Source organism: Lotus japonicus, chromosome 3, assembly GCF_012489685.1.
Source record: "Lotus japonicus ecotype B-129 chromosome 3, LjGifu_v1.2".
In the NCBI taxonomy this organism is placed as follows: Eukaryota; Viridiplantae; Streptophyta; class Magnoliopsida; order Fabales; family Fabaceae; genus Lotus; species Lotus japonicus.
The window spans coordinates 38,805,998-38,819,445 of record NC_080043.1 but is presented as its reverse complement, the minus strand read 5'-3'; the positions used below and the strand labels follow the sequence as shown (position 1 = coordinate 38,819,445).

The following is a 13,448-nucleotide window of genomic DNA, read 5'->3' as shown; positions in this document are numbered from 1 at the left end:
CTTCTGCAAATACCTTGACATCTACTACCAGCACCACCACACTCTCATCACCACTCTTAGTCGTGCTCCGCCGCTGAGAACGATGAAGTTATCTAAGTTTCATCTCAGGAATATACCAACTTATTTAACACTAAGTGAATTGTATATGTTATTTTTTTTAATATCTAATTGACCGTTATTGTTAGCACAAGTGAAAGAAAATAAAGGGGAAGGAACATAAATACTGCAAAGAGAGAGCATGGCATAGCAAATTGCAATAAAATCGAGTACTAAAATGCAAAAAGAGAGTATAATTAGCATCAGTGTTCTTATTCTACGCGCCATTAAGCAAAAGCTCAAAGAGTGAGTCAGAGAGAGACTGTGTCTTCGAACTTCACAAAACTGCTGCAAAAACCACCTGATTTTTTCCCCTTCTTCTTGCTTCACGCACTGTGCTTGAACCATTTCTAGGGTTAGGGTTCTTTGCTTCTTCTGAGATGGAAGAGGATGATGCTGGGTACAGAAGGAAGGCCAACATTGCAGTCGTTTCCATCGTGGTGCTTGCTTCCCTCGCCGTCTTTGCTTCACTGGTTGCCTTTGCTTACTACTGCTACATCCGCATCAAAGTCTCCAAACGCCGCAAAAGCCAGAAAGGTATTATGGGTCTGTTTCTGTTTGGTTGCCGAGAAAATCTCAGAAAATGTTGGGGGTAGTGTCAAGGTTCGGTTTTTCATCCTCTGGAAGAAAGAGAGATCAAAGGGGATATAGAGATTGATAATGGGCTATTGTGTGTTGTGTAGTATTCTATTTTTGTTTGTTCTGCATTTTTCTGACCCTCTGGATTTCGGGCCTTGTGGAAATTTTGGTAAAAACTTGTTCTTTTATCCAGGAAAATTAACCAAAAATGTTTGCTTTTTTCCCTTTGAGGAGGGAGGGGGTTGATTTTACTTGAGTTTCATGCAGTTTTCAGCATAAAATGGAACATTTAGATGAGACACTGAAATATTTAATTATGATTTACTCCCTCCGTCCCCTATTATAAGACCCCTCCGTCACCAACCAACTAACTTTACCATAAGGGTCACATATGAAGTAAAATTGTCTATTCCACCCTGCCTTGTTCAAACTTGGATATCAAGTACAAGTAGGATGTATTATGTTTTCTTTGTATTCGGTTTTAGTTGATAATGATGATCACATAAGAACAGGAAATATGATGCAGCTAATTTAGACACTGCTTTTTCTGGATTTTAAACTGTGATGCTTTTTATCAATTCTCCATGGTTTTAAAGTAACTTTTGGTTGTTTCCTTTTGAACTTTTCCCTCTAATCTTTTCCTTCTCTATCTTACCCGAATGAGTTGATTTGATACCCCACTTACTGATACACGGTACTTGGTTCTATGTTAGTTGAAGACGCTAACCTTAACGAGAAAAGTGAATTTGCAAACCTGCAAGTTGTTGTTGAGAAAGGACCTCGGGTGTTTACTTTCAAGCAGCTGCATTCTGCTACAGGGGGCTTCAGCAAGTCAAATGTGATTGGTCATGGCGGCTTTGGACTTGTTTACCGCGGAGTGCTCAATGATGGCAGGAAAGTTGCAATTAAGCTCATGGATCAGGCAGGAAAGCAAGGAGAAGAAGAATTTAAAGTAGAGGTATGTTTCCTCTTAGAACATTTTAACCAGCCTTGTCTATTTTCTAGTAATTGTGGGAAAGGGAATGTGTTATTCTGATGCATATGCTTGATTTTCTCTTGTAATAAAAAAAGTAAAATTTGTTGAGTATGAATAATCAATTTCTTTTTGGCAATGATCCAATGAATTTGTTAGCATTCAGTGGCTTGGGAGGGTAATTCACTGCGGGAATGTGTTGAATTGGTTGATTACATCTCACTGCAGGTGGAATTACTAAGTCGGTTACATTCTCCATATTTGTTGGCATTGCTTGGGTATTGCTCTGATAGTAATCATAAACTGCTGGTGTACGAGTTTATGGCGAATGGTGGCTTGCAGGAACATCTTTATCCTGTCAGCAGTAAGTAATGAACTAAATATTTACTAGTAGTTTTTGTTCTTACCTAATAAGGCCATGAACAATGTAAATAATGATTTGATGAGTGAATGATTTTAATGAGGATAATCATTTTGTTAGTTTGATTTTACCACTAAGCTCAACCAACCAACATTCTAGTGTAATTCTCAAGTAGAACCACCCATATATTATATATAGAGGCAGTTGAAAATCATTTAGGATGAACTACGATTTACTTGCAGAAGCTTAGGTTGTTAGTGAGTCAACCATTCAAAATTTGAGTATATTTTGAACTTTTTGAATTGTTCTGTTTAATCAGGTAATTGTATTTTATCTAATATTTAAAGAAGAAGGAAAATAAATAAACAACCGGCCTAATGATGTAACTTGCAACTTGTTTAAAAACCAAGAATTCTTATTCCACCATGAATCATGGTTGCTATTTTTTGTCCAATATATCATGTTATTTTGTATGGTGAAGTTTATTTTTATGAGTTGGCTTACTTGTAGATTCTAATGTTACACCCATGAAGTTGGATTGGGAAATTCGATTAAGAGTAGCACTCGAAGCTGCCAAAGGTTTGGAATATCTTCATGAACATGTTAGTCCCCCAGTGATTCACAGAGATTTTAAGAGCAGCAACATCCTCTTGGATAAGAGATTTAATGCTAAAGTTTCTGATTTTGGATTGGCAAAGCTTGGACCTGATAGAGCTGGTGGACATGTTTCAACCCGCGTTTTAGGCACCCAGGGATATGTAGCCCCTGAGTACAATTCATAACTCATAATTTACTTTTACATTGTTTTGTTAATCTGTTATTATAATCTCCATTTTTATTTAATGATCGTCCCTTGAGAAATTTCCTCTCATGAAAAAAACTTACACTATTTTGTGCATGGGAATGTTTGATTGTGCAGATATGCACTAACTGGGCATTTAACAACAAAATCAGATGTGTACAGCTATGGTGTTGTACTCTTGGAGCTGCTCACAGGTCGAGTGCCAGTTGATATGAAAAGACCCCCAGGGGAAGGTGTTCTTGTTTCTTGGGTGAGTTTGTTAATTCTTTTTACTCATCTCGATGTTTTTCCATTTATGAGAATCTGAGTATTACTTTATAGGATGTTTGGAACAACTTGTCTTTCCTCAGAACCTCAGAATTTATTTTGGCACTCAAAAGCTACTCATTATCCTAAGAATTGATTTTGACTTTAGAATCAATGGTAGAAGGATTTTTGGAACACTTTACTTTTTCTGACAAACTTGCATTTACTATTTCTGTTTAGGCTTTGCCCCTTTTGACTGATAGAGAAAAGGTTGTGAAGATTATGGATCCTGCAATGGAGGGACAGTACTCTATGAAAGAGGTTATCCAGGTAGCGGCAATTGCTGCGATGTGTGTGCAACCAGAGGCAGATTATCGACCTCTAATGGCAGACGTTGTGCAGTCGTTGGTGCCGTTGGTGAAGACTAACAGGACCACCTCAAGGGTTGGAAACTGCTCCAGTTTCCATTCCCCTATGTTGTCCCCAGGCCAACATCTAGTTACCACAGATATGTAATGTACTATCAATATACAGATTAATAGTATCCTTGGATTCACTTTTCATTTCCACATTTGAGTCCAAAGCCACTTCCTCCATGAAGCTACATTGAGCAGCTTTTAGCCACAATTTGCATAGGGTTGTTTGCAAGACTCACAATCAAACATGCATTGATAGAAATGCTTGCTTACCAAACTTAAATTTGGATGCTTGTTAGTTGTTAGTCTGCGGTTTCTTTGTAATTTTGAACCATATGGAATCAAGATTTTCTGTCCTTAAATGGTGTATCAATTTTTGTTCTACTGATGGAATCTTACCATGTCAATTAAAAAATTATGAGTGGGGAAGTTATAAACTTAAATGATAGTTTTTAGCTGACATGGTTAAAATTTTATTGGTTGGATAGGAAAGAGACACCATTTAGGGACATAAGACTCCAATCAAACCATTTTATGCCCTTTGGAGAAAAAAAATTGTTGGTTCAAATGTTAAGGGTTCAAGTCTCATGGTGCTTTTCTCAGTCTCTGGCATTATGGTTCTCTTAATATTCAATTATTGTATCCTTGAAGGCAAATAAAAAGATAGAATTAAAAAAATATTTCTACACGCCTAGGGGATTCGCTATCCTAGTGGCCCTTTGCATAACCTATACTCATTCCTCCCTGTATCTTCTGCCTGGGACAAGGTTTCCCTGGGAGGTTGATATAGCATCATCATCAATATTAATATATTATGGCAAAAGCCAAGAAGTTTAAAAGCTGATTGAAACTATTGCGCATTTGTTTAAACACATCATATGGTGTGGACAGTATTTAAAACGTGGTTGGCTCAAAATGAAAGGTTTATTTGTTTTTTTTTTGTTTGTTTACAAGAGTAAAGCTCAAAATGAAAGGTTTGATTTGTTTAAAACAGTCTGTCAGGTAAATATAAGTTCCGTAAAATTAATTTATGAGTTTGAATGTGTTAAAAAAGAGTTTAATAGTGAAGTGTGTTGGCACAACACAATAGTTCAGTACTAGTTGGTCATTCAATTTCTAACTCTTGTGAGTGGAATAAACTCGTTGGTTATCTCCTACTGTTTAAGTTATATTTGGATTTATGGTAGGAAGTGAAATGAGGTGAGATATTTTTATGGTCCATTATTTAGGTAGATAATTAATGATGGAATACACTTCAAATAAATCAGTTTTCAGAGGAATATCTAAATATATTTGCTTTCAACCAAAAATGGGAAAAGAAACAGGCACTAAATATGATAATTCTAATGTATATCATCCATGCTGAAGCTATTGCTTAGTCAATTGTCCGTCCCCAGTTATTATCATGGCACATTATAAAGTTCAAATCATGACATGTCGCTTTTTATAAGATAAAGGCAGTTTATAAGATATGTCTAGATTTAAAGCAATGTAAAGTTTGTTTCTTTCCCACATCAATATCAATCAATATATATTAAAAAAGAAAAACTCTCATCAGGTCAATTCGATGAGGTGCCGCTCCCAGATTAATTTTCAGACCAATTTAATAAGGTGTCACTCACAGATTAATTCTCATTTGATATTAAAAATATTAAAAAGAAATAAATATAAAGGCATGATAATTTGATGATTAAAATGTGTCGTGCGGATATTAGAAAACATTAATACATATATATTGTATTTTTGTTTAAGTTAAACTATAGGGTTAAGAGTTCCACGTGGATGAACATTTTACATGAAAATTTATGTAAAATTAACATAAAAAGCTCCCACGGGGCAAAAAGCTAGAAATAAACCAAGGTATTGATCCATGCCTCAAACACAAGAGCAAATTTCACCGTAAAAACACTAGAAATATTTGTTCTAGAGATGCACACAATTTTCTACTGCTTATCTTTCTGAAACCTAAAAGCGGCTGTTGTTTGTATTTGCGTATAATTCTCAATTGATATGTTTTAATTTTAAACTACTATAATGCTACCTACGTGAGATTTTTTTATATATAAAAAGTATCATTATACTTATAAAAAATATCATTATACTTTTTTATACAATCATTATATTCTAAACTAATTGATTGATATTATTTTAATAGAAAAATTTAATATAATTAATTTTAGTATTGTTTTCAAAATTTTAAGAGTGTATATTTATATATGTTTATAACTATAATAATTGGATAGTAAGAAAAGTACGAGGAATAAAAAATATTAATACATATGTATTATAAAATTATCACCTAAATTTATTAGTGCTAACGAATTAGAGTTACGAGATCTCACGGGGAGGAACATTTTATATGTAAAATGAAAATTTGTAGGAGTTAAAAAAAATAATTCATTTTTTCTATAACTTAAGTGTATTTTTAATAATTTAAACAATAATTATATATTTATGTATCCTTACATATCTAAAATACAAAAGCATTACCCTTTATGTAACACGAGTATATATCTTCACAAACAAAATTCAGTTATACCTCACATATGCAAAACTTAAAGCTTTTGGCTTATTGACTTCTGTGTTTTTCAAAATCTTTATATTAGTTAATGAAATGTATGCTTACAAAACACTAAAGTTGAGTGTCTGAATTTGTGCTCTTTAAATATCTACATTTTTATTATGATTGTTCTTACATTCTTTGCATCTTAAATATTTTATAATTTAAAATATTAATCGATGTATCAAATATAATAAACAAATTCTCCGTCAGGGGCGGACCCACAGCCAGCCCAGGGGGTTCAATTGAACCCCCTGAAAAGAAAACAATTCTCACTTACCCCCCTATAATAATTTTTTTTGAACCCCCTGAGAATTTGGATTTGCACCCTGACCCCAACTCCTCTCTCTCTCTCACGCCCTTCACTCTCATTCTCTGATTTCTCTCACACGATACACCACAAGCACTCTCACCTAGGTCTGGCCGTCATCAACGCGCACCACCACCGGCCACCACCACGCCGGCCGCCGCACCACCAGACCAGTCCAGCCGTCCCACTCCCTCTGGCTCTGCGGTTCTACATACTAAAGGTATGACTGATTTCCCTAACCCTAAATGGCAAAATTGATTTCCTTTCTCTTCTCTTTTCTCAAGCTTGATTTCCCTAATTGATTTCCTTTCTTTCTCTTCTCCTTTCTCAAGCTTGATTTCCCTAAATTGATTTCCTTTCTCTTCTCCTATCCCTAAACTTATTCAATTATTCTCTTCCATGTTTCTACAAAGTTTATCATTAGGCTGGTAATAATTTTGTAGTAACCCTCGACATTGAGTGTGATGCACAGTGGGAGTCTACAACTACAAATGCTTAATTGACATTTTTATTGGAAATATTGAAGTCTTTATATCACAAAAAGAAGGAAATTATAGGTTCTTCTCCATTGCTAGCTCTTTAACAAGGAACAATTAACTCTGCTTAAGCTCTTCTGTGATTTCTTTGAAGCTACTGCACTATGCCTATTTGAATCATGTCTGTTCTGTGAAGTTTCTAAATTAATGTGTGCATTGTGGCTCTATCAGTAGGGGAATGCTGCTGCCAACATCCTGCTTTTTGTGACTACTACTTTTCCTATGCTTTTGTTGTTCGTAGTACACACCTGGTACTATGTGGTGGGTGTATTGAAGGAGGGTTTTTATTAGTTTGTGTTGCTGCTGTGGGGATAGTGGATTGGATTGGGATTTTTCGCTGAGGCACAATCAATTAGAATTTTTATGGGTTTCTTCTAGAGTGCCATTTAAAATCTGCAACCAGCATTGAAGTAGCAAGTGTAGCAAAGCAGAGCAAATGTGTCTGTGTCATATTATAGGATCTAGATTGAATTGAATTGATAATATCATCTATTGTGGTGGCTTAAATCTGCACCTGTATTCATTTTTAACATAATTTTTGGCTTTCAATGATTTCCTCATACATGAATTCTTTGGTTGCACTCATAATTACTACAGGTGAAGAGTTCCTGAGTTGGTGAAGATTAAAATGAACTCTCTTAGTCTAGTTTGCCGTGATGTCTGTGATTTAAAATGCTTCCAAAGTTAAACCTGTTGAACCAGCATGCTTTAGTTTGCTTAATGTTTTTTTATGTGGTGTTATTATACAATAATTGAGGCAAAAGTGGCTTAGCTACCATGTACCTACATATCTCTCAACTCTCATGAAATGGTGGTAATCGCAGTGAGACTGCAGTTTGAACACCCCCACCTCACCCTCCCTTTGAGACTGCAGTTTGATCATTTGATATTGTGAAATCCATTTGTTATGACATACTTTGTAGTTTGTAGCTCAAGATTGTGATTTTGAAGACTAAGTGGAATTCAATATTGTGATTTTTACCGATGTGTTTATTTAAATTTTTTGAACCCCCTGACCCTGGGGTCCTGGATCCGCCACTGTTCTCCGTGCACCACGCAGGTAAAAAACACTGGTAAGAGTAATAATAATACACTATCCTCTCTCGTTTTTTAGTACACCTCTTCAATTTTGATTGGCTGATGATATTCCGACTATGATTAAAGTGATACCTCTTCAATTTTGGTGGAACTTAGGGCCCGTTTGGTGCGACGTATAGTATAAGGCCTGATAGTATAAGGCCTGATAGTATTAGGCCTGATAGTATAAGCCCTGATAATTTTCTTATACTATCCAGCGTTTGGACATACACTGTATAATTTACCATATCGTTTAAATTAATGCAATTTTATGTTTAATGAAGTATTGAATAATGATATAAAATAAAAATCAAATATGGAGGTGATTATAACGGTGGTGGCGGTGGTGATGGAAGTAGTGGTAGGTTGGTGGTGGTGGTGGCAATGGTGGTAGGTTGGTGTTGGTGGCGGTGGTGGTGACAGTGGAGATAGGTTGGTGGTGGTGGTGGCAGCGATGGTGGTTGTGGTGGTGGTGATGATAGGGTGGTGGTGGTGGTGGTAAGGCGGTGGCGGCTACAGTGGAGGGTGGAGGCAATGGTGGTGGTGGTGGCGGCGATAGGGTGGTGGTTGTGGTGTCGGTGGTGGCAATAGAGTGGTGGCGACAATTATGGTGGTGGTGGCGATAGGGTGGTGGTTGTGGTGGCGGTAGGGCGGTGGCGGTGGTGGTGGCGGCAACATCGGTGGTGGCGGTGGTGGCAGCGATGGTGGTTGTGGTGTTGGCGACGATAGAGTGTGGTGGTGGTAGTAAGGTGGTGACGGTGGAGGGTGGAGGCAATGGTGGTGGTGGTGGTGGCGATAGGGTGGTTGTGGTGTCGGTGGTGGCGGCGATTATGGTGGTGGTGGCGATAGGGTTGTGGTGGCGGCGATTATGGTGGTGGTGGCGGTAGGGCGGCGGCGGTGGTGGTGGTGGCAACACCAGTGGTGACGGTAGGGCGGTGGTGGCGGCGGTGATCGGATGGTGGTGGTGGTGGTGGTGGTGCCAATGGTGGTGTAAGTTGGCAGCAATAGAGGGTGGTGGTGATGGTGACTTATACGTCACAACCTTATCATGCCTTATCCATCACTCACATGATGGATTAAATAATACGTCATTTTAACGTATAAGGGGACTTTGATGGATAAGCTTATACAATACAATGTCATCACCAAACAATGGATAAACTCATAATGTATTGTATAAGCTTATACTATCATGCCTAATACAGCGTGCCAAACGAGCCCTTAAGGTACACCTCATGCGGTGCCACAAGTTACGGAGTTTATGAAAAAAAAATTAACTATAAAATTTGTGACGGTTAAAAATCACTAGGTGTTGGAGATGTCGAGTGTATTTCACAATTTCAATATCCATGAATCATCACTGCCTAAAAAAATGTGATACAATTTTCTGAAAATATTTACTTTAATTAATTTAAGCTTATATTTTTATAATCAATAATATTACATATTAAATTATTATAAGTGGTTTAATATTACTCGAACCATAACTCAAGTGGTAAGAGATTAGAGACATATGAGTTGAGAGAAGAAAGAAGAATATCAAATGATCAATTCCTAGATGGTGTAATTTATCTTTCCGATGTACCAAAAAGATATTTTAACTGTTTGATATGGTATCAGAGTCTCATGAGTCATGACCAAGCGGTCTAGAGTTCGATCTATGCCACCTTCAATTCTTCTAACAAAAAGTTGAATTTAAGCACATAGTAGGTGAGTCTGTGCATTGTTTACGCTTCAAGTCCAAATGACTCATCCGTGAAAGGACGAATTAAATATGATATAAAACCATTCATGTAACCCTTACCCAATATCTTAAGTTTTTTGGATGATTGGTTGCTTGGCATTACTAAGGTATTCTCACAGTCAACAGATATAAGATTAATCTTCTCGAGTCTCGGAGATCACATTAAGTGTAAACCTCTCCCAACAAATCACACTTTTTACAAATCGTCCAACAATCAAACTCTTGACTAAATACTTAAGGAGCATAATTATCTCCTAATTATGTCGGGACTTGTTACTTTTTATTTTTGGTAATAGAAAGTTTGGGTGGGTCTATTTCGTTCAAACATACGAATTAGAACATGCCGCTGAAGTTATATGTCCCTTATAATGATACTTATAGATCGTCCACCAATCCAACCTTTACGACATCAACAACTAAGACTTTTTGAGTTGTAACTGATGTTAATATTAGAGTAATATAATTGCAATACCATACATACATATGAAAATAAGTCTTTATCAAGTTTTTTTTAGATAGGCAGTCTTTATCAAGTGAGTGTGAAATACCAACATGCAACACCAACATCATTTAATGATGTTTAGTTCTCTCTTTCAGATTTTATTTTATTTTTTCAAAATTCTTTCTGGAAATTTTAATCATAAATTAACAACACAATTTAAACGCACGCTAGCATCTTAATCAACAATGTACCCACCTTATTTGGCTATCTAAATCCTCAAACAAAGTTAACTATTTAGGGCCAAGGCTAGTTCACCCATAAAGTTTCTTTTTTTCTTTTTATGCTTCCTTTCAATAGGCATTTGGTGGTTTTAACATCAAATTTTCGAATTTGAGAAGATAAAAGAGAAGACTTATCATCGAGACAAAAGACGAAGAAAATGACCATTTCGAAGTTGACTTTTGAAGGAGTGAAGGGCGATTTCAAAGACATAACATTGCATGAGGCTTTGACCAAGGTGAAGATCCAAATTGACTAAGTTATGATGATAAATCATGATGAAATTTCAAAAAGGCCTAAAGACATACTCGAGATGGGTGGCAGTTCAAGGAAGGCTCTGTCAAAAAGTTAAATCATCAGCTACACTTAGGCAATATTTTGCTTAGGTAACAAAGAATTATTCAACACTAAAGGACTGATTTCGAGAAAGAGTAGTGAATAGAAAACTCAAAGATGAAGTATGGGATGTCACAATTTGCACCACATGCTCCCACTATCAAGGGGTTAAACACACCAAAGGGCCACATACCCACAATCTCAATGGTTATGAGACGTGAAGACACAAAGTCTACCATGAAGTGATTTGAGAGGTTTGAAAAAAATGCGTTCAGAGCTTCATGGTCATATCGAAGGAACGACTTAATTAGATTAAACAGTTTTTTTATGTTTATTCCTATCTTTAAAATTAGAATTACAGTTTCCATGTAAATGCTATAAATAAGACCATGTAATATGGAAACGGGATTGGACATCTAATACTCACACTCTAAAAGTTTACGTCTACCATAAGCGACATACGAATCTCCTTCCACCTTTTTCTGCTTTCATTTTAATCAAATTTCCCTCTATTTTACTTATTTTTTTATTTAATTCTTGTAAATTTTAGTTTCCTTCAATCTCAATACTAGCACGGTGCTGAAACCTTTCGAACTTTGAATCTTGGTTCACCAAAATTTAGATTCTCGTCATCGAATAGCTTGGTCTTTCCAACTTGCTTTTAGATGTTAATCAACATTTCGAAATCATGTCATATACTCACATTCTCCCAATGCATTTTCAGTGCTTATAAAACACCAAATATAAGTGTTTACGTGGTTTTTTGGTAAACAAATATCCTCTTAGTTCGACTAAAGGAAATTTAGATTCGGGGTCCTTTTGAGAAAACGCTTTGCCAAAGTGTTGTGTGTGTAAGTGCTTTTTCGACAACACCAAGTTGGTTCAAACAGAACTGAATTTCATTAAACACGGGTCAATTACAAAGAAATCACATACATCAAAATAACATAAAAGCTACAAGAGATGAGGATCTCGACAGGGAAATGCATAGAAGAACTGGGGAATTAACAAGCTTAAATGCAAGAAAACTAAAGTGTTGGTTCTGCAACATACTCCTCCATCATCACGTTTTGCTCTTTGAGTCTCATTGATGCAGACGTTTAGAGCTTTTTGGTGAATTTTCAGAGTTTTGAGTTGGGAACCCCTCTTTCTGCTGCTGCTTCTTCTATTTATAGTGCTGTTTATGCCCACGTTTTTGGCGGTTTTTCTTGAATGTATGATGGCTTCGTGGGTTTTGAGTTTTGGCGCCATACCCCACGTTTAGCCGGTGGTCTTCGCGCACGTGGCTCTATTGCCACGTGGATGGTTCTGAGTCGTGGGCAACCGTTGCTATTCGTGGCATCGTGGGTATATGCACGTGCTTGTAGTTGCTTGTTACTCGGTAACTGCCTCTTCCATTAAGATGATCGAGATTTCTTCATCTGCTGAGTTTGTCGAGATATAGCTCTCACTAACTTGACTTTGAGGGACACCGTGTGCTGAGTTGCCGGTTTCACCATAACCCTTTCTGTCGAGAACCCACCTTTGCACCATGGTGTCGAGAGTCGTAGTACTCGTAATTTTTAGCTTAACAGTTGCCCCCCAAGAATGTTGGTTGTCGACTGCTTTAGCTTGAAGACACCAAGCATTTTTTATCGCAGCCGTTCGATTCCAACGATTCAAATACTTTGTGCTCTCGACCATTCGATCTTCAAGTCCAATCAGCAGCCATAACGTCTGATGACTTCTCCACTAGCTGACAGTTATAGCCTTTTTAGGGCCATGATTTCACCTATGCCAAAAAGCTGAGAGGTGACATGAGTTAACTAATAAAATAATCGCTTGGACTCCAAATTTTTATAAATTACTGCTCAATGCGGCTTGGGTTCCGTTTGCCCTTCTGTTTATAAATACCCTCTTGGTAGTTTTCGTTCAAGCTTTACTCTTTTCTCCAACCTTCAGCTTCTTCTCCCAGACTTCTCACTTCATCTTCTTCCGTTTTCTCTGGAATATCTACCGTTTCCTTCAATGGCTTCCAATCCTGAGCAGACCATTCCGTTGGCCACTGAGCTTAAGCTGGATGAATCCAAGCGCGTGGCAATCCCGGAACCTCCCAACGAAGCAGAGAAGAGAGCTATCTGGAAATCCCAGGTACTCATTCCTTTCTCTGTTAATGGTACTTTACGCGCCATTTTGGGTCCTTTGAAAGTAGTGAAGCATGATAGGCCCAATAGTCTCCCTGAAGAACATGAGTCATTTCACCCTAGCGTTAGGGGAGAAGAGCTTATTTTGGCATTTCAACCTTCTTACCGTATGCCATTTCTTTCCGACCCAAAACGAGCCTTTCGTTCAGCTCCTCCTAACCCCTCTGCTAACGACAAAGCCTACCTGAAATGGTTAGATAGGGTTGAGGAAGATAAGAGGCAACACTGGAAGGATGTCGGGATTCTCGACTTGATTCAGCTGTCGAGATCTCCAATCTCGTATAACCCTGCTATGCTGTTGAGTGCACTTTATTTCTGGGAGAGGTCCACTAATTGCCTTCATGTTCCCTTTGGCATGATTACCCCCACCCTCTTGGATGTTGCTGCTATCACCGGATTATGGCCCATTGGTGATGATTATCACTCTGCACCTGCCACTGTTAAACCCATCTCGATTCCTACTGACAACATTTCTTTTAGTCGATTCATTAAGGACCATTATGTCGAG

General features: G+C 37.4%; 1 protein-coding gene across 1 annotated transcript; it reads left to right on the top strand.

The window, feature by feature from the left end:
* Positions 1-319: 319 nt before the first annotated feature.
* On the top strand, positions 320-3,846 carry LOC130742493 (probable serine/threonine-protein kinase PBL23). Its single transcript, XM_057594595.1, has 6 exons — positions 320-633; positions 1,389-1,633; positions 1,877-2,012; positions 2,520-2,778; positions 2,929-3,061; positions 3,298-3,846. The coding sequence occupies exons 1-6, from the start codon at positions 477-479 to the stop codon at positions 3,571-3,573; spliced, it is 1,206 nt and encodes a 401-aa protein (XP_057450578.1). The 5' UTR covers positions 320-476; the 3' UTR covers positions 3,574-3,846.
* The last annotated feature ends 9,602 nt before the right edge of the window (positions 3,847-13,448 follow it).